Here is a 24,969-nt window from a genome sequence, read left to right on the forward strand (position 1 = left end):
ATCTCGGACTTGACGGCGTCTGTTCTGGGAGAGGAGGATGCTGGGAAAGAGATTGTCGGCTGTACCGCTCGCCGAAATAGGCCAAGGCAGAAGTTGGCTGACGGCCATTGTGTCTCTGTTGGGGGCAATCCCGGGGGCTTGAACTTAATGATGGTAATCTCAAGCGAATTGGTGGTATGGTGAGTGGTTGAAGATGGTAAGGTGTGCACGCGAGGCGATCTTTTGACAAGGCGATTCGCTCTCTGGGAAATCATGTCAGGGTACTGGCTACGCCCGAATACACAGGGAATAGATATTTCCATATAACGGTTAGTAGGGCTGCAACTGTCTCCTCTTTTTATTCTTCTCTATATATCACAAAGCATAGCAGAACTCTCGCTATTCCTTACTTCCGCTCTGCATTCTGTCAATCAATCCTTCATACGTCCATCCAAATACGCTCTTTGCAGCTGATGAACAATAAAATCGGTCCAGAGGTATATGACGGGAAAGCAAAGCTTTAAAAAAGAGAGTAATATCACAACTTCTGGTGTTGAGGTGCCTATGCACTGCAGATCTTTAAGATCGACTGAAGCTTGTCATCATTCGTTGTGAAGATCGTACCGAAGCTCTCAATCTCAGAATCTTTCATGCTTGCTCGGAGCTTAGCAATAGACGCAATTCCTTTGCCATCACGGGAAACCTTGGCAATGCTACCAATGCCAAATAGCATACCAATGATGTTGGAGACAGCGGAGCTGGGATCGTCCACGGTTTGATAAACGGCGAGAGCGCCGTTGGCAAGCTCGCCTGCAACCGCGACGGTACGTGCAACGGTGGCAAGCCCGGCCGCCGCAGCGACTTCCTCTCCGACGATAGGAACGAACTATTACCATATTAGTATTGATGATTACAGAGATCTTTGGAACCACTCACCATAAGAACGACGCTCACGATTAGAAGAATGAAGTCTTTTTTTCTCTTTGCTTCTTCCGCTTCTTCCGTTTTCTCTGTCGTGCCCAGCTTCTTGACTTCGGCCATGTTCTCAACGGCCTGCATGAGCATGAACACGGGCATGCTGTAGGCCGAGGCGGGATCCGAAATTGAGCCATTTTGCCATTGAGAAAGCATTAGGTCCAACAACGTGGCTTGCATCTCTGTCATCAGTGTAGGAATATCAGGAAGGGCTTGTGTGACAATGTCCTTTGGATTTGGAACTGTCATGGAGGCATTCTGGATAGGGAAGCTGCCAGTGAACTTGAAATCTCTTTTCACCTCACCATATTCCTGGGCGGAATATTCATATACATAGGTGTAATCGCCTAACTCAACCCAGCTAGATATGAAGCCATTATCGGCAATCGCGGTTTCGAAGCCGTCTTCGTCTGTTAGCGTGATGGCTGTAGTGTGGATTGCTAACTCGTCGTCTATGTTGATGTCGGAACATGACTTGGCAGTCTCTGAGCCAACTGTGCACTCGAAATCTATAGAAAAGCCTGGTCAGTATTTCACTTCAAGATCTGGACGAGAGAGGATTAATTGCTTCTTACATTGTGCACCGCTGCCCATCGCGGGCTGAGTTGCATATACACCTCCAGTAGCACTTGTGTTGAAGAAAAAGTCATCCTTGAGAATTTCGGGCACCAAATCTTCCATGTAGGTGACATAATAACTGAATAGATCGTCATAGCCTTGATTGACGTTTGTGTAATTCACATAAGAAGTGTTAAGCATGTTGATCAGCACTTCAAGCGTGTACACAGCCACACAATCCGATCTGTAATCATCGGCAGCGTCATAGATGGCGTCGAGACTATCAAACGTCAAAGAATAGTCGCAAGGTGTAAGATAGTCATCATCATAATCACCACTGGACAGCTCTGATCCGTTTCCGCCATTTGAGTAAGTCTGGTTGAGATCGATTGCCCAGTCAGAGGTACCTCCGAAGTTCAAACCATCGGTCCACTCTCGACGTGCAACATAGCTTGATGGAGAGAGCCAGGACACCCAGTTTGTTTCATTGTAGATCAGGACGTCACCTTCATCCTGGTACTGGGTGACACTGCCGTACGTGCTATTTTCACCTTCATTTTCATAGGCGTCAATGATCTCAAACAGTTCGAAGTTGGAAATGTAACCGGCAGTCTGGGTGCAAATTCCCTCATCAGCGCCTGAATTGGGACCGGTAAAGCGGCATTCTGGACCAGTACAGCTGGTATTTGCCATTTCAAAGCTGCGTCCATACAGCGGAAGACCTGCAATAACCTTGTTGGACTTGACACCAGCCTTGGTGATCATGGACAGGGCGTATGCTGTCTCTGTCTTATTAACCTGGCTGCGAAGACAGCCTCCATCCGGACAACCGGGGCTAAAAAAATCATTAGGTCATTTGGAGCCTCAGAATATAACGGCCATAACTTACTCAGATGATGTGGAATTGTAGTCCCATTGGCCTATAATGCATTAGTGTTTGTGAAGAAAGAAACAAGAGCATAGTTTACGCACCATGAAGATCGTATGTCATGAAAACAATATAGTCCTAATCAATGTCAGTCACTCAGCGTTGAGTTGAGGAAGGCTGTAACGTAACATACAACAACCTCAGCGATTTCCTTGATTGGGAAATGTCTGAGATACCAGTACGAAGCGGGAGCAGCAATTGACAAAGTCATGGTATCAGGTAGCTGATCACGAACGAGCTTAAGGAACTCGAGATAGTTTTCTCCAGAGTCAGAGCTGTCGGCCGGAATGCCGGGAATATCTGTAGCCTAAAAAAGGTGAGTACAAGCCATTACCAGAGGTCTTAGCAGCCTTGGACGGAGAACATACTCCCGGGTACTCCCAGTCAAAGTCAATACCCTCAAGCTCATATTTGTTCATAAACGCAACGACGTTGTCGGCAAACGTTCTATCCAGTCGTTAAAATGTAACTTTCGTATACTAAGATTGAGAAACTCACTGGCGATTAGCCTCCTGCACACCAGTACGGAGAACATCGTACGTATAGGCAGAGGTGGAAAAACCCCATCCACCGAAACTGAGGACTCGATTCACACCAGTCAAGTTAAGCAAGCCGTCGAATTGATCCTGATTACCGCTAACGTCGACCTCCCAGCTTTCTGTCAGATTCGCAAAAGCCCAATGAATATCTGTGTAGTAAGAGTTTCCTTGTAGCTTGGAGACATCCATGTTGAGACAGGGACGATCAGCGTTCCATGCTTCAAAGTAACCAATGCGCCTAGGCGTTGAAGGACCCTCATCATTGTTGGTGATGTTGGTGCCACAGTTGGAAATGCAGCCGTTGGTTCCGTTTTTGGCGGTACCAGGTGCATCCGTCAAAGCCGAGCTAGCAGTACAGAAGTCAGGAGTAATACCGCACTGGCCCCAGATATCACAGCATGCATTGAGAGGGCAAGGATTCAAGTTTGTCCAATTGCTGGCGGCCATATCAGTTGGCTCGGTGGTCCCAGGGACCTATTGCTTTCTGTCAGCATGGGTCTCTTCATTATTCAAGTTCACCGATACTGACCTGCGGGCCACAAAGAGCGCTTTCTAAGGCAGAGGGAAACGGGGCTGTTCCATTACTCAGACAAATGCGCTGTCCAAGAATAAGGTCGGAGCATCCACTCCATCCCCAGGTCTCGTTGTTATAACCCGAGATCTTGTCTTCGTCCATCAGCTCAGCCTTTGCAATGGCCTCGCAGGTGTCACCGGATTGGACTGTGTAAGTGTAACAAGTGCCGTTTGAGTAGGGCTTCGGGGAGAAGTCTGGCAAAGTACCCTCAGAGCAGCAGATATACTGATTGGCTTCAAGATCATTGCAGAAGTCGGTGGCTGTATTGTATGTCGTGAGTTCATCCTCTGTGATACCACAACGATTGGCAAGACTCCAGCATCCATCGCCACTATCCACCTGAATGTAGCTGCAAGTGCTTGACACCGCAGTGGCCACAAGAGAGCTGAAAACAAGAGTTTTAGAGAGAAGCATCTTGTTTGCAGCGCCAACTATGACCATGGACTTAAAGTGGGTGACGAGGATTCGTGCTTTAATACATATTTCCCTCCGGCTAAAAGTTCAGAAGACGACTCTTCTTCCGAATCCATTTTCTGGATCTGTTGGCTTCACGCTATTTTGTTCTAAAAGCTCAACTCGGCACCGATTACCTCTCTCCCATTGACCCAACGTGCTGCCCGACCAACTCGGAAATTAAGGACCCACTCGACTCTTAAGGTGTAGGTGGGACCGTGGAAGTCTCCAACAAGGGTTTATGTACAAAATAGGCAACCTCGATGCTAGTTCACTTTTTTAGGGCTGTTGCAAGATGAAAATTATTTCAAATCTAATCGCAAAAGGTATAGCCCAACACTTAGCGCAAATATGGATTTGTTACTGACCGAACCAAAAATCCGCCGTCGCCCTTCGGGTACTTCAGATCTTTATCGCGCTAAGAAAACCCTTCGCCCTTAGTTAAAGGGTTCTATTAAGGGTCCAGCCGTTCATATATTTTCCTACCGTCTCTAGTACCCAAATCTATAACAATATCAATATGTTAAATGTTTCAATTTTCAACCGGATGTCGCCTTTCAGTCACTTTAACCTTTCTTTACTCCTGCTAAGCAACGCCAATATTCATTATGTCTCAGAGGAGTGGGGCGATTTGAAAATTTGACACTAACTAAGAGCAATTTGCACTAGACTGGGAAAAGTTCTCTTTTACGCTAAGATTATAGTGCCCTCGCTTGAACCCTGGAATAGTTAGTGCACCAATCTATCAGACCGAACAGCCCCGTATCGTGTAGTAACTATCGTGCAGTACGGACCGGCCGGTGAGGTTTCGGCAATCCGATATTGAGTCAAAAATAGACCTCGGACAACTTCCATGGGATGTGGCCTGGATTAGACTGCATGAAAGTGAGCTAAATAGACTGAAAGCGGCATACACGATGGGGCGACAGGATCCTTAATGAAATTTCTGCTGCGCCTCTAGTGATTTGTTGCGAGGATGCCTTCTAAGAGGTTGAAACCTTCGCTTAACGACCCTCCTGAGGTGTATAGCATCGGTAATTGAAAGTGCATGCATGCCGTTCTTCTGATTGATGGCTGAAGTTTCTACCGGGGTAGTTTTATATACTTGCACACTACTCTGTAATGCTTTTTATTTTACCTGGTGGACCTCTCCTTCCTTTTGGATTAACTGATTGCCACCATGAGGGTCTTCCACGCATGCCTCGGGCTATGCCTTTTGGCCACAAATGTGCTTGCCAATGCCTGGTCTGGACCATATCAGGTAATGATATTTTGTACTCTAAAATTGACGTCGTTGGCTCTAACATGAGTCTTAATAGGCGATTCTTCTGTGGTATGCATACCGTCTGGATGTCAAAACATATGGGGCTGGCTCAACAGAGGTTGCTCATTTCTGTGAGGGATCAGCGGCTGATGGTAGCTGCTATTTTGATGAATTTCTGAAATATATTCAGCGAGATCCAACATACAAGGACTCTTGGGTGAAATGGACCGGATCAACTTCCGTGGGCGATAATTTGACCCCGGATGTGATCGACACGGCCAATGAGCTCAAAGAAATGAACGAGTCAGATGATCCAGCAGCGCGATACGCGTACTATGAAGATTGGGGCAAAATTCTCCCCGATACGTTTGCTGAAGGATCTTATCCCTCTTTCAGTAAAGCATACGCCTCTATTATCAACACGATCCAAGCTATACGCCGGGATGCTCCAGGGCTCTCAGTCAACATTGACGAAGAGCTTTATAGAGCCAAACAGGCAATGGTTTTGGCCAACGATGGTCGTGCGTATGACGACGCTCAGTACAAAATCGCAGCTGTAAACAAGGTCCTTGCCGATAAGGGAATCACTTGGGTATGTCAAGAAGTTTCAGTATCAAAGCCATTTCTATCTCATTCGAGACATTGACCAGGGTCTACTGCTAATATTGCCGTCCAGGAGGTGGAAACGAAACAAATTGATTCGGCTGATGGACAGGTCTGGGAGGTTGTTGACACTGAGGCTACAATTGAGGCCCACCCAGACGAAACAGACGTTATCAAAAATACGGTCATAGATTATGTGAACTCTTGGGGTACCGCAGACAGTCTCAACCAGCCGTCTATTAACCATGCCAAAGCTTTATATGCGAGTGAGGTCTTCCAGTCAACCCTTCTTGGTGACAGCACCTGTGACATCAAAATCCCGAATGGTCGCACATAATCCTTGAGAGGAGGTGGTCCACATCAAATTTCGTACAATTTTGACATCTTTCACTTATTCTCTGCCTGTTTGTGTTTTTGTGCGCAGGTGTGCGGCTGAATTTTTGTTTCCCGATGTTTCAATACAGCATGCTTAATTCAATACATTGTTGTTCCTCTGCATTCTCCAATTTTGAATCCGAGAAAAAGTCCTACGTACCGGATTCCCTTTGAAGGTTCTTGGCTCCCTTTTCCGTATTAGTGCTTACCCTCCCGCCGCTTTTACCCACTAACTAGATTTGATCACGGCCTCAGGCGCAGTGATTCGGTCACTGCGCCTTATGTAAGCTCGCGCTCATGCTCAGTGAGCCGGGCCTGAGCAGGCTAATCCGCTCACTGAGCCTGTCCTTATTGGTGTGATTCGCTCACTGGGCGCAACCCACAGAAGCCAATGACAATGACACACATGAGCTACCTCAATGACATGCCTCCACTCCTTCTGCGCGAAAGCCCCACTTGCTTGAATAAGTGTCCACTATTCCATTATGAACAGGAATAGCTTATTCCACATGACCATGTAATATCATAATATATTAGTAGTAATAAAGAAAAAAGGGAAAGTTGAGATTTTGGCCTATTGGCTTCTATGTAGCGTTTCGCTCCTAGGAAAACTCGCCTTTACTCATTTGTTCTTATTACCCTTTAAGGATTAATTACCTTTCAAGAGTGACGGTAGAATTTCCTTTCAAAGATTACTGTCATGGTAAAGAAAAATGACCAGGCAGGGTCAAAGATGTCTCGTGTAATTCATTTGAGGAATTGGTAAATTCCTCAAATGCATCAAACATATACGTGAGGGGGCAAAGCCCTGATTTAGCGAATCATGCAGGTGCTTTTCGGTACGAAATTGGGCACGTTTAGGCATAATGTTGGCCTGCCCTGATACCATGCCCTACATTCAGGTTAGGCCATAACACCGGCGATCCGACGAATAACAGTGACTATGATTATAATACCACATAACCGTCTCTTGTTGAATCAGTCCATTTCTATCCGGGAGGAAAGGTGCCAAGTATGCGAAAGTTCACTCTCTTAAAAGCGATTAGCGGATGCAGATCTTCCCCAAACTGTCCAAATCTATCTAAACCTGACATTACGCAATATTCACGTCCCTCAAATCTCTCTATGGCAACTGTAGCTTCGAACTGACTGCATTCTCCAATCGGCGTAAATGGTCCACCTACCTACGTCGGAAGAACGAATGTGGCCATCTAGACATCTAAGAATAAGACACGCAGTGAAGATGCAAATGTGTCCACAGTGAGTATGGGGCTTGCGGTTGAATATCGGCTTACTGACAGCAAATAGCGTCAATCCTAGGCCGTTACAGTGGGTGAGCGATAGGTACCATAGACAGACCACCTGCCCGTAACCTTTGGACGGGCCGAGAATACTACTACTGATTGGTCTCGGATCAAAGTTTGCGGGGATCGGCCGTGAATAGGCATGCTGCTGGATTTTAGGGGGCCACACAATAATTAGCGCGCACAGATCCATGTACGGGGCTTGGGTTAAGAGAGGCTGGTCCGCGCTATTCGACAGCACTAAGTCAGAACTAGAAACCGACTAGTCATTTTCCAACACCCCAGCTGACCATGTGCCTGACCACATAGTAGGAGGATCAGAGTGCTAGCGCCCATAGAGAAATGAATATTTGTGACGAGATATTGGTGTGAAAGGAGGAAGATTGAGGAAGATGTGGAGAACTTAGAATCTGAATTACCAAGAGAAACGATGGTGGACTATATACTGGTCTTCCGTCAAGACCTGTAGGTGATGTTGGGATCGAATTTGTGATAGGAATCCATTAATGTAAGACACTGCGATTTCGTGCTTCTCACATTGATATGTAAAGGGGTGGGCTCATGTGCTTTGCAGAGGAGAAAAAAAGAATCTCCACATACACGTGCAGGTGCATATCCATCGGATAATGTCTGGTAAACATCGGCTTTCCTTCTCAAATGTCATGAATAAAAGCTCACCTCTCGTCGCTGTTTGCTCACCAAGCACAACTGGGCCGGCCTTTGTTCCAACAACAAGGGGGCTAAATCTCAGAATAAGACGACTCGATCGGCTGTTGTATGATATCTTGTTTCAAAATTTCCTCTCATCCATCGGGCACCACAAAGTAAGCAAAGGATGATGAGCCATGTAGAGTCTCGCACCTTTATATATCGAGCTCAAGATAAAGCTATCAAATGGACAGATATAAGTTGATGTAAATTTCTTGCTATATTAAAATTAATTTCGTATTACAGCAAGAATGCTAATACGAAGAAGCTCAACCCCAACAATCCACCACGCCCAGTTGCTTTGATCGCAGTATTGTACAACGAGGAAGTAGCAGCCGGAGTCGAGACAGAGCTAGAAGACAATGATGAAGCAGTGGAGGCGCTGTCAGTGCTAGATGACACCGGAGTTGGCACCAGACCAGAAGAGTCTTTCGTGTCAGAGGACGTGGTCACCACGCTAGACGGAGAGGACGCCGTGACAGGCAAGCTAGTCTCTGAACTGGAGGAAGTGGAGTCAGTAGTTACCGACATCATGGTGGTGGGATCAGTAGCAGAAACTACGCTGGAAGTAGTCTCTGGCTGTGTCATCGCAACCGTCGTAGTCGCCGGCACCAGACCTCCAGCGAGCGGCGACACGGCATATGGTGGATCGAACAGCCCGAAAGGACCACATGCGTTGCAAGGTGAAGCCCAAGATTTAACAGGCTCCGGAGCCACAAGGATAGGGTCACACCGACCGTTGGGCGCCGCCGTCGCGATAACTGAAGGATCTTCTGACTGAGGACAGTCGGTACCGAGGTCAGTCAGCGTGAGTTGTCGCGTAGCTGAATTGACGATATCTATGGTCGAGACTTGATTCAAGTCGAGGGGGAATACTACACTGGTACCAGAGGGCCCTGTGCGACCGGCAGTGTTGTAGCCATAGATGGTGTTGACGACCATGTAGACGGATGGTGAGGTACTATATGGCGTGATAATTGTTAGTTCAAAAAAGGAGACAAAAAGTAAATAGAAAGATCCCTCACAATGTGTAATCGAGATGCGAGTTAACATAAGTGGACGGATAAATGCGGTCTGGCTGATTTGTTGGCCAGTAGAATAGGTTCACAGTTCCCACGGACCTTTCGAGACAGCGTTAGCAAAAGTTTCAACATAGATTATTTCCGAGATCCGAAAGCTTACATGCTACAAGTGGTCGGGCATGGATTTGGAGCTGCTGTGATGGTTGTTGGCACGATAATTGTATCCGAAGTCGTATCTGCAGTCGTGACAGTAGCTGTATCCGTGGTGGTATCCGTGGTAGTATCCGTGGTAGTATCCGTGGTAGTATCCGTGGCAGTATCCGTGACAGTATCCGTGACAGTATCCGTGATTGTGTCTGTGATTGTGTCTGTGAAAGTATCCGTAATTATGTCCGTAGTCGTAGTAGTGCTTGTGGTAGTGAAAATCTCTGTGGAGACTATTGTCATTATGATGGTTGTGGTGATAGTACTATTAAAGCATGCAGTGGATACGGTTGTCGAGGTGTTCATCGGCGGTGGTGCTGGAAATGCAGTAGTGCAGTCGACTGTAGGGTCACTATAATAGCTGGAAGAAGTGGAAAATTGGTTGATGTGTTCCGAAGTGCAGGTCGTCATCTGGCTGCTTGATGGATTGTAGCTAGGGGAATATGGAGTGTGAATAGCTTCACACTGTCAGCCGCGACCCAATGGCTTTTGTTTTGGTTGATAACTAACCAGGGCCTCGAATGCCTTCTGCCCAAGTAGCCAGCAGCCCGAGCACTACCCATAGTCGCAAAGTAAACGACATGGCGACAGACTATTCCACAAGCGCAGAAATTAGGGCTGATACTATGCAGACACGCAACTGAGATTGAGCGACAAGCAACAAGAAGGCAAGAGCCAGGCGCCTCTCAGGGTGATAAAGTAGCAGAACGAATTACGGAGGCGGCGTAAACAGTGATCATAAGAACGAAACTAGCAACCTTGGCAGCTCGTCGTGTCAACGAGCTATTACCACTTGATGCAGTCATTGTGCCCAACACCGATCGGCGTAGTAGTAACCTAGAAAGGTGAAGACATGCGGTCTACTGGCTAAAAAAAGCAACGATGTTGAGGAACACCGGCCGTTGATCTCTACATCACATCCGAGAACGAGCATATACGAGAATGCTGGTTCCTGAATTGGAGTGGAGCAGGTTTTGGCAGATGCTTGAGCCGGTTTTGCGACACCGTCCGTGCGTGGGCCCTGTCCGTGCGGCGAGGTTTAACTTGTCAGGGTCGCCCGTTGGTCCTCCTAGCTCCAATTGACAATGCCGATCTCAATGAATTAATGAATTGATTGGCTGGGAGGTCTTGAAGTGGGCAGTGATGTGGCAGTTCGGACAAGAGCCTGCCGGTTCCTGTCGCCACACCAGCCATGTGGGACGTGATTTCTATTATTGCTGTACCCCAGGTAGCAGCTGGGAACTGCATTATTCTCTTCAGGGCTTATGTGATACCTCAGCTCGTGAAGATGCATTCGGTCAGTCTGCTCTTAGTGCTAATTTCAATGATCTCTTGGTCATTGGAATGTTTCGCGATTCGCATAGCTGAACGGTCCTCATCCGCCCTTGTTATCTCGCCCAGCGAATATTTGTAAATCTTCACCGAAACCCATTGGACTGATACTATGCTGTATGCTGATTTTGGAGTTTAGTGAGGGTAACGATGGTCCTTGGAGCAGCTTCTTCCTCCAAGTTGGGACTCCGGAACAGTCAGTCCGAGTGCTTGTCTCAACAGCTTCCCCAGAGTCAATGGTTGTTTTGTCGGACTATGGTTGTTCGGATTCCGTATTTTCCGATGCACCATCTGATTGCGCAGTCTCCAGGGGTACCTTATTTAATATGAACCAATCTTCTACCTGGGACGAATTGGGTCTTTTCGGTATCAACAATAATGGGGTAGGTCTCGAGGCCAATCTTGGATATTATCAAAGAGGGGAATTTGCCCTAGATACGATGAGTATTGGCCTCACTGGACCGACTCTGAAGAATCAGACTGTGGCCGGAATCGCAACCCCCGAGCCTTTTTATCTGTAAAGACCGCAATGATTTCCCCGTTTCTGTCCGAAGTTTACTGACCGAAGGACCAACAGTGGAATATTTGGCCTGAACACTCAACCCGTGAATTTTACATCTCTGGGAAACTTCTCTTCATCCTCATTCATCACGACTCTTAAAGATGAAGGCGCTATCCCAAGTCTCAGCTGGAGCTACACAGCTGGTGCCAAGTATCGTAAGTTTTCCCGTCAGAACAAAATACTCACAGCGAACATTGTCTCTAATCCCAGAATCATGCCGACGTAGGCTTGAAACAAGTCTATGGCCAACTCATCTTCTCCGGTTATGACGCATCTCGGTTCACTGCGAACTCGGTGTCGTTCACCATGGCTGATGACGTCACACGCGACCTGGTTGTCTATCTTCAGTCCATCAGCTATAGCGGATCAAATTCCGCCACGTTACTGTCCGAGCCAATTTCGATCTTCATTGACTCGACTGATCCCAGCCTTTGGCTCCCGAAGAGTGTTTGCGAGGCGTTCGAAAAGGCCTTTGGTCTCACACTCGACAGCGAGAGCGATCTATATCTTGTGAATGACACTCACAACACCGAATTGCTCAACTCGAATGCGCAGGTGACATTTCGGCTGTCCGATGTGGATCAAGGTGGAGATACTGTGACGATCACTCTTCCATATGATGCTTTTGCCCTGACTGCAAAGGCTCCGTTGGTCGACAATAGCAGCTACTATTTCCCGCTGAAACGCGCAGCCAACTCTACCCAGTATACATTGGGCCGAGCTTTCTTGCAAGAGGCGTGAGTGCAGCATTTCCGATTTGAATGTATATGCTGACCTCCTCAGGTATCTCTCGGCCGATTACGAGCGAGGTGTCTTCAATGTGTCGGCATGCGCTTGGGATGAAAATGCTGAGGAAGACATCATCACAATCACGTCTAAAGATTCGGACTCCTCCACTTGCTCTGGAAACACATGCACGTCCAGTGCTAGTAGCTCTAATAACTCAGATAACTCTTCACCACTCAGCCGCGGCGCTGTAGCTGGCATCGCCATTGCGGCGCTGGTCGGAGTAGCCATTCTCGCGGCAGTCCTCTTCTTTTTCATTCGCCGTCAACACCAAAAGACAGCATACAGAGCGACGTCACCGAGGCCCGGTATATCTGAATACTTCGGTCCGATACACAATGACCCTTCTCTCGGCCCATCACTGCCATCTGACCCATCTGCCCCATCTGCCCAACCAGCAACATTTTGGTCACCAGACGAGATATTCGGTGGTGGAAGTGACAGTATTAATGGCGCGAGTAGCAGCAGTGGTGTGAATCATGAGCAAAGTGTTGAAGAAAATCACATGGAACTAGACGGTACACAAATTCAGCCAGTCTATCATGAGCTGGCCGGCAGTGAAGTTGAGAAAACAAGACCAGGGCTACCGCAGCAAGCGTCGCGTACGACTTAGGCATAATATCAAATGGGATAGTTTATCAGTCTATCTCCGTCTTCGCAATTAATATCGCCATGCCTTATTGGTCCTGTAGTGGAAGGGCTGACCGCTAATGGGGAAATGCAGCTTGTTTGCCCCCTGATTGTGACCGCATGATGAGAGCCCGATCTATATATTTGAAGCGGTAACAATGTGCTGGTTGACATAAGTTATGAAATTTAATACGAACGAGGTATGGATAGGTCTAGGCTATCTGTAATGTAGTTAGTTAACTAGGAAAGAGATGATTAGTCAGTAATCCTGAGCTTTGGCGCCCTTGTAAATTGCGAATAACTTTTTAAAAACATACCTAATGAAGAGGGGAACGCTCGAAGGCAACACACTCGGAGATGTGCAGGTCGATTCAGACAGACTTCCGTAAAGCCCAATTTAGGCCCTGGGTCTCGGCCCACACCCAACCCAAACATGCCCATACTAGGCCCCTGATAAAGCCCAATAAGCCTAAATTAGCCCAGATCATGCTTAAACTAATTCAATCACAAAGCCGTTTAGTTATCAACATAATTTACCCTTTTCTACATCTGTTCTACATCTGTTCTATTTTGCATAACATACCACCACGCCTTCTTGGCATAAATACCTAGATATATAGAGAAATAACCTTATAATCCATTGCAATTAAGACTTAAGGTCGAGCCTCGACATATGTATACAATCCATACAAGCGATACTCACTATGACCAGATAGCGTCGCGTGACAAATTGCTTAGCGAATTGAAATCAATAACCTATTCAATGAGTATTCTCCTTGGTGAGCCCAGACTGAAAATTACCCAGTGAGCTTAAACCTAAGCGCCCTCATAAAAGCGGCGGCAACCAGAATAAGAAATCCCCACGCGTCGAAGAAAATACGGTACGTGAAGTGACCTATATACCTGAGTAAAAATGAAGTCTATGAGACGAACAATTCCATTGTCCCTAAGTTATATTTCATAAACCATGCTCAATCCATATACCCCGGAGGTTAATACAAGCACATTATAGGCCTTGTAAGAATCTGAAAAAGAAATTAGCATTGAATATCTCTTTACAGCCTCCCAAGTACTGGCGCTAAAGTGATAGTGTGTTTGAACGCAATTTGAAAAACATCATATATACAAGTGTATAAGATGATATTCAGGTACTATATGTACAGAAACCCATTCTATGCATATCCCTCTATTTCCGCGATGTGAGTTTTCCCTAAGCAACAATCTTGTTTCGGAGTCGGCCCCTAATCCGATAAGGAGGCTTGATTCGTCCTCCGCGTCCCCCTCGCCCCCCTCGCGCCCCTCGCGCTCCTCGCCATTGTGTTCGATCTGGTGGAATATATGTGGTTCCAGGCAATGGACGGAAGCCTGCTTCAGCGTCCTCTGAATTGTTGCACATATCAGTGCATAGTCTGAACATGATCGCGCCACGCATGGGCGGCAGCTGTTCTCGGCCAAGTAAGCTGCATTTATGAGACATTATTCGTTTGAACTCCTCTTCAAGAACCTCGCAGGGCTTTCTGTGCAAGTCTTGGGCAAATGTGACATGGCCCTTCTTCTGGGTTTCCTCCGCTAGATCAAAGTAGGCTTTGAGTCTCTTTTCATCAGAAAGGTCAACAAGTTGAACTGTTGCATCCCCTAACAGTCCGAAAAGGCCCGTTCTTGCGCCATATTCAGAGGTAGCGTGTATTATGATCTTTCTCATGATGATCACGAGGTTAGATATGGATTCTAGAAATGGACTCTGATCTTCAAAAATACTACCATACCACAGAGACCCACCACGCGAATTAGCAGCATGCCAGGCAAGATACTGCATATAATTTCCCTCGTCTTCCAATATTTCATCCCAAGGCACCCAATTAAGGTGGACAGTGTCTCGGGACGGATCTATCATTCCATCAAGCCTTGTAGGAGAAGCCCAGAAAGCTTCTTCAGGCAATTCTGCGTACGGGAGCCTAACACGATTTTCGAAAGCCACAACGCGAGACTCGCGACATACGCGGGAGATGGCCGGTGGCCTATGATTCATTTCCGTGGTCTTTAGAAGACCACACACAAGTGGAAATTCTCCTAGGCCTGTACCTAGGCCTGTCTCGTAAAAATCGTCGGAATCCAGCTCGTGAACCCGATATGGTAAACATTCACGCCATATCATGATTCGTATCTCTGCCGGAAGGTCCGTAAAGCGTGGAAAGGAACTGATGACTTGTGAACTCGCCATTGTCGTATGTTTAAGGTGTATTGTTGACGGTTTGTTGCGAAGCAGCTTGAGAGTAACTTTAGATGTAAAGTACTCCTTAGAGATTTGGGGCGGCTGGTTCGTGCCCAGATGTGTGTATGCTTACAATTTACTGTTAGGAGGCATAGTAAAGAAAAGATTGAAGTCGGTGAGAGGTGGCAGTTCTTAACTACTTCACTATATTACTCCGTAGTATATTACTAGTAGATAAAAGTACCGGCAGAATCAGTTAAAATGTTAAGACCCACCGCCTTCATAGATCTACGGTAAAGGACGTCAATGCATATGTTGCACAGAAAATCTGACTCAAATTAGAACCATTCGACTTGTGAAGTATCACATTTGGAGCCGAATCGGCTTAATTTTCGAATACAAACACAATCTATATAACAGTCAAGGAGTGTCCACATTTCAAATCAAACTTTCTTTCAAGGTTCCCTCAAGTATCGCGATTTCGGTGTTGAATCACTTTCTGCACCTGGTATATCTCCCAAGGGAGAATTAGAGAGGTACGCAATAGCCCTGGACCTGAGTCTGAGGGGGACCAACATCAACAGTCTCGGCACCAATGACAGAGGTAATAGAGCCATCAATACCATAGAATATACAAGAAGCATCCCCTTCATCCACTTTGATGTGGGAGACGCTCAGAGCATTAGCTACACAATCAGTCAGTAATATTTATCAATTCACACATGATAGACATACTGATGGAATAAGTATTCCCATCAAGGGAGAATTGCTCAGTAAACTCAGCTTCAGGAACAGCTCCAGTAAATGTGACCGTAACATCAGATGAGCGGCGAGTCGGGGTGGACAACTTGAAGCATTGACCAGAAACCTGGGTCTGAGGGGGCCCGACATCCACTTCAACGGCTCCATTCACAACGGTGTAGCTGTTGTCCGTACCCGTGAAGAAACACTCAACACTAGCATCGCTATTAGAGATGTGGGAGATACTCAGAGTATTCGCTACAAAAGTTAGTGCCAGAAACTTTCCATTGGTAGAGCACGGACTTACAGATGTCGGTGACGGTACTGTCTGTTGGGAAGCTCTGCGTGAACTGAGCATCGGCAGCACCGATGAAGGTGATCATGACCTCGTCACTGCGTCGGCGCAGCGATGAGAATTTGGTGCACGTTCCAAAGATTTGTGTCTGAGGAGGACCGACGTCCTTCCAGTAGGCGCCTTCGATAGTCGTGACACTTCCACCTGAGCCAGAGAATGTGCATTCAGCGTCATCGCTGCTAGATGAGATTCTCGAAATGCTCAAGGGGTTGGCTGCAAATTTTAGCATCTCGAGACCTTAGATGGAGTATCGACTTACTGATTTGAGTCACGGTACTGTCTGTAGGGAAGCTCTGCGTGAACTGGGTACCTGCTGCACCATAGAAAGTGATTTCCACCGTATCGTCACGCTTCACTGGGACTGCAGTCGCTGTAGCCAAAGCCACGGAGAAAACCAAAATATCGGACAATTTCATCTTGACCTAGGTATAAACGTTGTGAGAACTAAAGCTGAATGATTGATGCTGTACTTTTTCTGGATGGATAATTAATTGCCCAAATACTGGACATCAAACCCCTTATATATCCCAGATTCCATCAGCCCATCGCCTACACCTTTCACAGCCTATGCAATCGTCATCGTACTCCTGATGGCTTGCCTGAGACGTAAGAGCAGTGACGTTGAAACGTCGAGTCTATGAGACACTCTCAACTCGCCGAGCCTATGCGAACCCATAAAAAAGGAATAATTCGAATATAATGAGGCTGAGTACCTCGTATACTTGCTCTGTTTATCAGCTTACATTGGCATACTAGGATCTCCCCCGGTGTCGGACGTATAGATCAGCTAAAAATAATTGATCGTCGATAGATCAAGTCATGCGGGGCAAAGGTTCCGATTAATCGGCGTATTTTCATGTCTCCCCGCAATTCTTTGATTGGCCCCATGTAGTATTGACGTACAGTAGTACTTATTCTGCGATAATTTTCGTGTATCTTATTGGGGCTACGCGATTACCCAGGGATATCAATGGTGTTTGCCTTTTTTCCCCCACAAAGTATGTCATACATAGCCACTCTTAAGGCAGACTATAAGGCGGGCTGCACATTGATGCCCCCAAATTTAGAAGTAATGCGATACTTAACTATATCAGTTGGATCCAGGTTTCGATGACCAGCATGTGGTGGCTTCGGAGCTTATGGTTGGTTTTTGACATTAAATGTACTCACCGAGAGTTTTGTCAGTCTGAGCTGACATATTTACAGTTTCTCTGGTAGCCGAACGATCCATAATTTCAATGTCTTGGATGAGTAGAGGCCTGCTTGGCGAGGTTGTGAGTTTACGGGTGGCCTGATGAACTTGCGAGCCTTTTCGATCACACTGCCACTCCTTCTTTATACCAGATTAATGAGACCAAAATAGTTCAGTTACACAGCTACTCAACGCGCTGCGGTTAAGCCCAATTCTCGGTGAATTATATATATCATTGCCCACATTATCCTTAAATCTCAGCTTTGAACCCGAAGAGTAGAGTAAGACCACCCAAAACAATAAATCCTGCAACAGGTACAACTCCGATGCGATCCGCAATACTAAATGGAATCAAAGCCATCTCGTGTGGGAGGACACGCTCCATAGCCGGGTGAAGATACCAAGTCGACGAGATACCCAGCCATACAACAACCCACAAGTAACCAATAGCCCGCTTCCAATACGAAACAGTATCCTCCTGTGGTCCTTTGATCCGTTTATAAAGGGCTTGAACACCATCTTCTATCATGTATCCCAAAGTGAAGCTCATAAAAAAGGGCATTGCTCCGGAGTACTGCACCGGAATACCGGTGATTATATCGGTCGTCAAATGGAGTAAGGCTGATGTGAGGAACACCAGGAAAATATTCGTATATCGCTCAAGTATCGATGGTCGGGGAAGATGCAAAATATTACGCGTAATCAAGCTACTGATTGCGGTGAACGGCTGGCGGAGAGATTGATGCCAAAATGCTCTACATAGATTATGTGGTTAGTCAAATATCACTCGATTAACTTCAAGTTGAACTCAAGAAATCAAAAGAGGCATGTGAGTCCTTACCCCCAGAATTTTCGTAGTGTATAGCCATCAGCCATTCTTCCAAACAAAGGAGGCCAGTCTTGAGGAGACCGCAACTTCAATCCAACAACAACAATCGAGGCCAAACGGTACCGAGAATCAATGCAAATGCGAGCAAACAGATACCAAGAAATGATGTTTGTTGCGAATCGTTCTATCCACATATCAAGCGACACATTCCACTCAAGGTCCGTGAACCTCACATCAGGAACTCGCACAGGCTGCTGATGAGCGGTCGACTGAATGACATCAAGCAAAGCATATTGCCAGATCAGAATGACAGATTGCCTCAATAAGAATAAATGCCGGGAAACGACAATGGTATCTCTCTTGGCGTCGTGATAACATGCCGGATGGGGAGGAATACCCTTCACCTGTCGAGGAGTTCTGATAGCACGCGTTTGACACAGTAGCTCACATGCATAGCCAAAAAGACCAGCGAATGTTTTTGTACGGTCTGGCGCTTCGCGAACGAGATCATTTGCATCAAGAGGCTTGATCAACAAGAAGGTGGCAGCTTGAGGAGTAGCCATGAATATTTGTCCAACGATGAAGGTGAATACTTGACAGTAAGGATCCATTGCGCGCAAATTGTAACTTAGGATCCAAAGCATGCATGGGATTGTGACATATCGAAGAACTGATCTCTTTGGTGTCGTAATGAGAATGATCGTTGGCATCAAAATCTGCAGTGCAGAACTGACGCCTGTGAGGTACAGATCTGTAGCAAATGTCATTTTGATTAAGGCCTAACCCCCGGCACTGCTGGAAGTTCACTTGCACCTTGTTCAAAGGCTCAATGCTTGAATTGGGTTAAAGTGTTAAAAGGTTGCTGGGGCTAAGCCGCTAGGCTGAAGCTCCTGATCTTCTCAGAGCCTTGTCGAGACGTCCAAACGTTTATGTTCCACTGGGCTACAACATGTAAAAGCCTCGTGTAACGGATTGAAAAGAAGATGGACCCCGGTACCTTGTCGAAAGTGGAGGGTAGTTGCCGGCCCCCACATGCATTTTGCTAATTCTGCCAGAATCTTTGGGGGCCAATTACCTGATTAGGAAACGATATGCAAGAACTCACCGTATATCCTCCGTGCTCCGTACACAATATTCATTTTACCAGCCCAGGTGAGCGACAACGCATGATATATTTGTAATATTCTTCGATTTCGATAAAAAGAAGCCGCGCACCACGGCCTTATGGCCAATCCGGTGGCTCATCTGTAAGCCACGCTATGGGTAATACAAGACAAATAGGAATAGAATATCATTATTTACAGCTTAGCCAGCATCTGGTTGCCCTTCTTCAGCAAAGCAGCGGCATCAGTGACGAGCTCATCGACAATGGCCTTGGCAGACTTCTTCTCATTAACAACGGCGGCCACCTTACCCATAAGGAAGGGACGGGCGTTGTCAAGAGTATCGTCATCAACATCATCGGGCAGGTTCTCGAAGTCGTGCTCAACGGGGATGATACCCTTGGCGGTGAGCTGCTTGATCTCGTCGGCGCGGTTGTTCTCCCAATTCATGATGTAATCGTTCTTGCGAACACGGAGGGGACGGCCCTATAGTACTTGTTAGATAATAGCTAAGAATATTCAAAGCCAAGATATACGAACAGTGAAGATAATAGTGCGGATATTGTCCTCGAAGCCAGCAGTGCGGACAGCCTCCTGGTGGGCCTTGGGAGCACCAGCCTCGTCAGACAGAATGAAGCGGGTACCGATCCAGACAGCCGAGGCGCCGAGCATCAGAGCGGCGGCAACAGAGTTGCCGTTGTAAAGACCACCAGCAGCGATGACCTGGACGTCCTGACCAGTCAGGGGGCTCTTCTTGCCCTTGACCAGCTTGGCAACAGTGGGGATGAGGACAGTAGTGGGAACATCACCAGTGTGGCCACCACCCTCACCACCCTGTGCACAGATGATATCAACACCGACATCCAGGGCCTTGGCGACGTGCTTAGGGTGACCGATCATGTTCATGCAGAGGATACCAGCACCGTGGAGCTTCTCAACGGCGGATTTAGGGGGAACACCGACAGCAGAGACGAAGAGCTTAGCACCGCTCTCGATGATGATATCGATAAGCTCGTTGAGCTTGCCCTTAGTGTAGTCATAGCTGGATGAATATGTTAGCATATTCTTTTCATCACCGGCTTTACAGGGAAGACTCACTTGGTCTTGCGGGCACTGCCACCGACCTGAGGCAGCAGCAGATCGACACCGAATGGGGCGTTCTTGTCGTTCAAATAACTCTTCAGCTCGGCAACCTGCTCGCGCAGCATCTCGGGTGTGTAGCCGACACCTCCGATGACACCCAGACCACCAGCGTTGGTGACCGCGGCTGCCAGCTTAGGGCCAGCAGCCACGTTCATACCCGCCAGCAGAACGGGGTGGTTGATCTTGAGCAGATCGGTGATGGGAGTACGGATTATCTCTGCGGGGGCCACATGTCAGATGGTTTGGGATATGAAGTCATAGCTGGAAAATCAAAACAAAGCAAAGGGAGCAAAACAACGAAAATGTGGAAGGTGGATACGTACGAGGAGAAGCCATTTTAAAATATGTAGTTGAAGAAAAGAAAAGAGAAAGTCCGGGGAAAATGGAACCTATAAATGGAAGGGACCGAGGCGCATTTAGAACTCCAGGTCACAAGCCTCGGTTCATCTGAACCAAATCATACGTTAAAAGGGCGGGGTTGACACCTTGACACCCGAAATCTCAGGCCTTTGATTTCCCGTTCTAAGGCATCTAAAGCTCACCTGACACGATAAGGGGAATGTATTGATTGCAACAATCATTCCTTCAAACCTTCTAGATAGCGACAATCACGTCTCGACAGAAAAATGAGCTTGCAGACCTCATACCACCGAGTATTCTCAGCTGGGTGCATCCACAATGCTTCATATTCGCGCGCATTGCGATCGCCTCGGTTCCCGTCATTACCGACAGCGCCGAATGCAACACAGCAGAATGATCGGCTTTTGCACGGATGCTGGACGAAAAGGTACCTATTGCCTGATTATATCATCGCCAAGCGATTCTATGCATTCTAACAATCCAATTGTAGTATAAGCTCTATTGCAAGCTCGAGTAGGTTCATCCCAATGGTTTTGCCTCTTTCGGTCTTATCTTTTATCGGACCAAGAAAAAAAAAAGCGGGACATCATGCTTTTCCTACTTCCCCGCGTCCCTGCATTATCATCTTTTGCAGCCAGACTAAGACTTTTTAGGAAATTACCCAATGGGCAATCCAGTGGTTATGCCTTTGGCCGATGGAAATGCTCAGGCAAAGCGCTCTGGTGCCATATCCTACTTGAAATCATACGCAAGGCGTCTTTCAAGCGGGTCCTCGCCACAGTCAACGTCAGGCTTGAACTCCACAAATGGAGTCCACGGAATGCATCGAGCTTTTATTGCATTGGGTAGCAATGTAGGAGATCGTGTTGAGATGATTGAAAAGGCTTGTCTGGAGCTGGATCGAGCCAAAATTAAAGTCAAGAGAACAAGCTCACTCTTTGAGACGACTCCGATGTATGTGCTTGATCAAGACACGTTTCTCAATGGAGTCTGCGAGGTGATAATGCAATTCGTTTCTGCTTCAGTTCATATTGGATACTGACAGCTATCAGGTTGAAACTAGTCTCTCTCCAATGGAGCTTTTAGATACGATCCAATCCATTGAGATCGAGCTGGGCCGAAAGAAGTTGATTGATAAGGGCCCGCGTTCAATTGATTTGGACATCCTATTGTACGATCAAGAGATTTTTGCCCATGAACGGCTCAATGTTCCACACAACCTCATGTTAGATCGGGATTTTGTGCTCCGGCCTCTTTGTCAGTATGTGGCAACTTTCTACGAAGCTATCAAGGGTCAACATCACTAATAGACATAGATTAATACCTCATGAACGGCCGCCCCAATCTGGAAAAAACGCACTTACATTTAGCGAGCATCTTAAGGCCCTTCCGCCTCCAGAGCCAACACCATACTCGACAACGCCCATCTCGCCACATTTCCCAAATCTCTATGCAACTGATCCCAAACGCCCCACTCACGTCATGGCAATCCTCAATTTGACCCCCGACTCTTTCTCCGATGGTGGCACCCACTCCCCTAATGACTTCACTCAACTCACCGAAACAGTCCGCGCCTTCATCGCCCAGGGCGCAACGATCATCGACGTCGGTGGCGAGAGCACCCGCCCCGGCTCAACGCCAGTGGGTGCAGAGGAGGAGATCGCCAGAGTAGCACCCGCAATTCAACACATCCGCAAGAACATCCCAGAGGCTGCCAACATCGCTATCAGTATTGACACCTACCGCGCCGCCGTGGCCGAAGCAGCCTGTGCCGCGGGTGCAGACATCATCAACGATGTCTCTGCGGGTCTTCTCGACCCAGAAATGCTCCCCACCGCAGCCCGTCTCGGCAAATCCATTATCCTCATGCACATGCGTGGAACACCGCAGACAATGACCGAACTCCACGACTACCCTAACGGCGTCATCCCCGAAGTCTGTGCCGAGCTTCGTGCCCGCATAGCAGCCGCCGAAGACGCAGGAATTCGTCGCTGGCGCATCATTCTTGACCCCGGTCTCGGGTTCGCAAAGCTCCAACCACAAGACCTGGAAATCCTGCGTGAGTTACCAGCTCTTCGAGCCGCTGAAGGTCTGGACTGTATCCCGTGGCTGATGGGCCCAAGCCGAAAACGTTTTATCGGAAATATCACGGGCGTCAAGACACCCAAAGAGCGCGTCTGGGGTACTGCTGCGACCGTTTCGGCTAGTGTTGCCGGCGGTGCCGATATCGTGCGTGTGCATGATGTGAAGGAGATGTGGCAGGTTGCGAAGGTTGCTGATGCAATTTATCGTGTCTAGGGATCAAATCCCGTAAAATATGCATGTACGTTGTCTACGTACGTGGAAAACTTTTTATCGTTATGCTTTCAACTTTGTACGATATACTGGTCATGTTTCTTCATTCATCATGGAGTTTTATAGGGGATTTGTTATACATGGAAGCTTTGAGATACCCACTACCAGGATCCCCATAGCCACTGAATAGACATTTGAAATTTCTTGGCACTTACCTTGCTCCAATAATCTTAAAACCCCCCAAAAGGAGCGGATATTTCGGGGCACATGGCCCAAATCAACAGCAATAAAGCACACGGGGCACAAGCAGGGAATAAAAGAAAGAGAGTAACAACTTCTGAACCTCAATAGCGAGGATGATCTAAGTGGTACAGAGAGGAATGTGTTCGATTTGCGTTAATGAACAGATTTTCTATAAGAATAGCCAATGAGATTTGAGACACACTATTCGAATTTGCACGGATTACTAAATAAAATAGTTTCCTCGCGTGCGAGCTTATTGCGCGCGCGATGGAATGTAATTTTTTTTTATATATAGACCCAATGGTCGAGTCTGGTTAAGACGGTTCTTTTAGAAGCCATCTTGCTCGATAAATGATCGGGGAAATGATAACCTGCATAAGTTGCGCTTATTAATTAGAAAAAAGCAAACCAGTGATAACGATTCTCATCCGTCACAATGGATACCGGCGAACCGTGAGAAGAGATGTTCCAATCACTTGGTATACTGGGCGGAGTAGTTAGAAGCGTATAAGGCCAGGCCGATGACACGCGAGGGGACTGTGGGCAAGTGGGTGCCCAGGATGCTACCCTGTGCAGCGAAGACATCAGGCAGAGCATCAGGGAAGCGCTGCAGGGCAGGTAGTTCACGGACCATGGACGATCCAACAACAAAATGGACCAAGCAGATTGCACAGATCCTCTTGGCTTTGAACCAATCATATGATGTTTGAGCAGACACAAAAGCACCCTTTGCCTGCAGATGATCCGAGACCCCGCGCAACCTTACATAGTGAGAATCTGCCCATCCTACAATATTCAGATCTGAGATGTTTGTGAGGAGTAAATCAACCGGACTCCTAGTAGGAGATGTAGATTTTTGGTTTTCGATTTCTTACAATATGGTGGCACTGCTCGAGGCCGTCTTGGTAGATGGCGAGCAGTACAGTACAGTGGCAGCATCCAGCAGTCGAAAATTCGGAGCTTGCAGGAAACAATTTCTGAGGCAACGGCCCATACTGTGTCATGCTCCCATCTGTGCAAAGCAAATGTTTACCGGCTATCGAGCGACAACTTGCCTCCCGGTTCTTAGGCTGGTTGTATAAGACCACAAATTCTATCAATCTCGCAGAGTGGTCGGCTCCTGGGTTTCAATTTGGCAGTAGATACTTTTCTTTTAAGGTTGAGGGAATCCAAAGAAATCGTCTCTGGAGGAAGTGTCGATATTGGGACGATTTCTTACTGGGCGTTGGAAGTTGAATTGGGAGAGGTATAAAGACAAGGAACTCGCCTAGAGAGTTATATAATTCAAACATAAGCAGCTGTCCATATATTGGACCAGACGATCGTGAACGGCCTCAACAGATCGTCCAATCTGCGCAACGAAGGGTGAAAGAATTTTTGAATTTTAGTATGGACTTGGTTTTATGACAGCTTTGTTCATTCATGCATTGTTTTCTATATGGCGCAGGAAGACGCTATCAATCCAAATTTTTGCATTAACTTAAAATCCTATCAGAAACACAAGAGAAGAACATGTCAAACTAACAAAAGAAAAAGCCTTAACTCATCATTACGTGGCTGCGAAATGCCCGATGAACTGTAAGGCAAACAAGCATCGTCAATCAACCATCAATCACGCCGAACTGCAATTTACATCAACTTTTCTTCGATCATCCACCGACAGCATGAAGGTGTTGGATGGAGCAATAAGAAGAAATCGA

General features: G+C 47.0%; 11 protein-coding genes across 11 annotated transcripts; 4 read left to right on the plus strand and 7 right to left on the minus strand.

Annotated features, from left to right (window-relative positions):
- Positions 1-541: 541 nt before the first annotated feature.
- N7520_004611 (glycoside hydrolase) lies at positions 542-3,967 on the minus strand (the record flags this gene model as incomplete). Its single annotated transcript, XM_057138545.1, has 9 exons — positions 542-865; positions 916-1,463; positions 1,530-2,347; positions 2,402-2,432; positions 2,485-2,518; positions 2,574-2,747; positions 2,809-2,887; positions 2,939-3,453; positions 3,509-3,967. 9 exons carry the CDS (start codon positions 3,965-3,967, stop codon positions 542-544), a joined length of 2,982 nt encoding a protein of 993 aa, XP_056996752.1.
- Positions 3,968-5,186: 1,219 nt separating this feature from the next.
- On the plus strand, positions 5,187-6,210 carry N7520_004612 (uncharacterized protein; the record flags this gene model as incomplete). The annotated part of the gene is made up of 3 exons (XM_057138546.1): positions 5,187-5,267; positions 5,326-5,862; positions 5,947-6,210. 3 exons carry the CDS (start codon positions 5,187-5,189, stop codon positions 6,208-6,210), a joined length of 882 nt encoding a protein of 293 aa, XP_056996753.1.
- Positions 6,211-8,500: 2,290 nt separating this feature from the next.
- Positions 8,501-9,729, minus strand: N7520_004613 (uncharacterized protein; the record flags this gene model as incomplete). Its single annotated transcript, XM_057138547.1, has 2 exons — positions 8,501-9,221; positions 9,443-9,729. 2 exons carry the CDS (start codon positions 9,727-9,729, stop codon positions 8,501-8,503), a joined length of 1,008 nt encoding a protein of 335 aa, XP_056996754.1.
- Positions 9,730-11,144: 1,415 nt separating this feature from the next.
- N7520_004614 (uncharacterized protein) lies at positions 11,145-11,339 on the plus strand (the record flags this gene model as incomplete). The annotated part of the gene is made up of 1 exon (XM_057138548.1): positions 11,145-11,339. The coding sequence occupies one exon, from the start codon at positions 11,145-11,147 to the stop codon at positions 11,337-11,339; it is 195 nt and encodes a 64-aa protein (XP_056996755.1).
- A 142-nt stretch (positions 11,340-11,481) lies between these two features.
- On the plus strand, positions 11,482-12,779 carry N7520_004615 (uncharacterized protein; the record flags this gene model as incomplete). Its single annotated transcript, XM_057138549.1, has 3 exons — positions 11,482-11,535; positions 11,591-12,117; positions 12,164-12,779. 3 exons carry the CDS (start codon positions 11,482-11,484, stop codon positions 12,777-12,779), a joined length of 1,197 nt encoding a protein of 398 aa, XP_056996756.1.
- A 1,227-nt stretch (positions 12,780-14,006) lies between these two features.
- On the minus strand, positions 14,007-15,017 carry N7520_004616 (2EXR domain-containing protein; the record flags this gene model as incomplete). The annotated part of the gene is made up of 1 exon (XM_057138550.1): positions 14,007-15,017. The coding sequence occupies one exon, from the start codon at positions 15,015-15,017 to the stop codon at positions 14,007-14,009; it is 1,011 nt and encodes a 336-aa protein (XP_056996757.1).
- Positions 15,018-15,536: 519 nt separating this feature from the next.
- On the minus strand, positions 15,537-16,520 carry N7520_004617 (uncharacterized protein; the record flags this gene model as incomplete). Its single annotated transcript, XM_057138551.1, has 4 exons — positions 15,537-15,694; positions 15,744-16,007; positions 16,057-16,317; positions 16,364-16,520. The coding sequence occupies 4 exons, from the start codon at positions 16,518-16,520 to the stop codon at positions 15,537-15,539; spliced, it is 840 nt and encodes a 279-aa protein (XP_056996758.1).
- A 1,026-nt stretch (positions 16,521-17,546) lies between these two features.
- On the minus strand, positions 17,547-18,892 carry N7520_004618 (wax synthase family protein; the record flags this gene model as incomplete). Its single annotated transcript, XM_057138552.1, has 2 exons — positions 17,547-18,051; positions 18,138-18,892. The coding sequence occupies 2 exons, from the start codon at positions 18,890-18,892 to the stop codon at positions 17,547-17,549; spliced, it is 1,260 nt and encodes a 419-aa protein (XP_056996759.1).
- Positions 18,893-19,423: 531 nt separating this feature from the next.
- N7520_004619 (nitronate monooxygenase) lies at positions 19,424-20,707 on the minus strand (the record flags this gene model as incomplete). Its single annotated transcript, XM_057138553.1, has 4 exons — positions 19,424-19,714; positions 19,769-20,270; positions 20,327-20,588; positions 20,695-20,707. 4 exons carry the CDS (start codon positions 20,705-20,707, stop codon positions 19,424-19,426), a joined length of 1,068 nt encoding a protein of 355 aa, XP_056996760.1.
- Positions 20,708-21,395: 688 nt separating this feature from the next.
- Positions 21,396-23,029, plus strand: N7520_004620 (folic acid synthesis protein; the record flags this gene model as incomplete). Its single annotated transcript, XM_057138554.1, has 3 exons — positions 21,396-21,728; positions 21,784-21,992; positions 22,048-23,029. The coding sequence occupies 3 exons, from the start codon at positions 21,396-21,398 to the stop codon at positions 23,027-23,029; spliced, it is 1,524 nt and encodes a 507-aa protein (XP_056996761.1).
- Positions 23,030-23,741: 712 nt separating this feature from the next.
- On the minus strand, positions 23,742-24,263 carry N7520_004621 (uncharacterized protein; the record flags this gene model as incomplete). The annotated part of the gene is made up of 2 exons (XM_057138555.1): positions 23,742-24,105; positions 24,145-24,263. The coding sequence occupies 2 exons, from the start codon at positions 24,261-24,263 to the stop codon at positions 23,742-23,744; spliced, it is 483 nt and encodes a 160-aa protein (XP_056996762.1).
- Between the last annotated feature and the right edge of the window lie 706 nt (positions 24,264-24,969).

The sequence above is a fragment of the Penicillium odoratum genome (genome assembly GCF_028828045.1).
Source record: "Penicillium odoratum strain IBT 22623 chromosome Unknown utg000004l_segment0_segment0, whole genome shotgun sequence".
Classification (NCBI taxonomy): Eukaryota; Fungi; Ascomycota; class Eurotiomycetes; order Eurotiales; family Aspergillaceae; genus Penicillium; species Penicillium odoratum.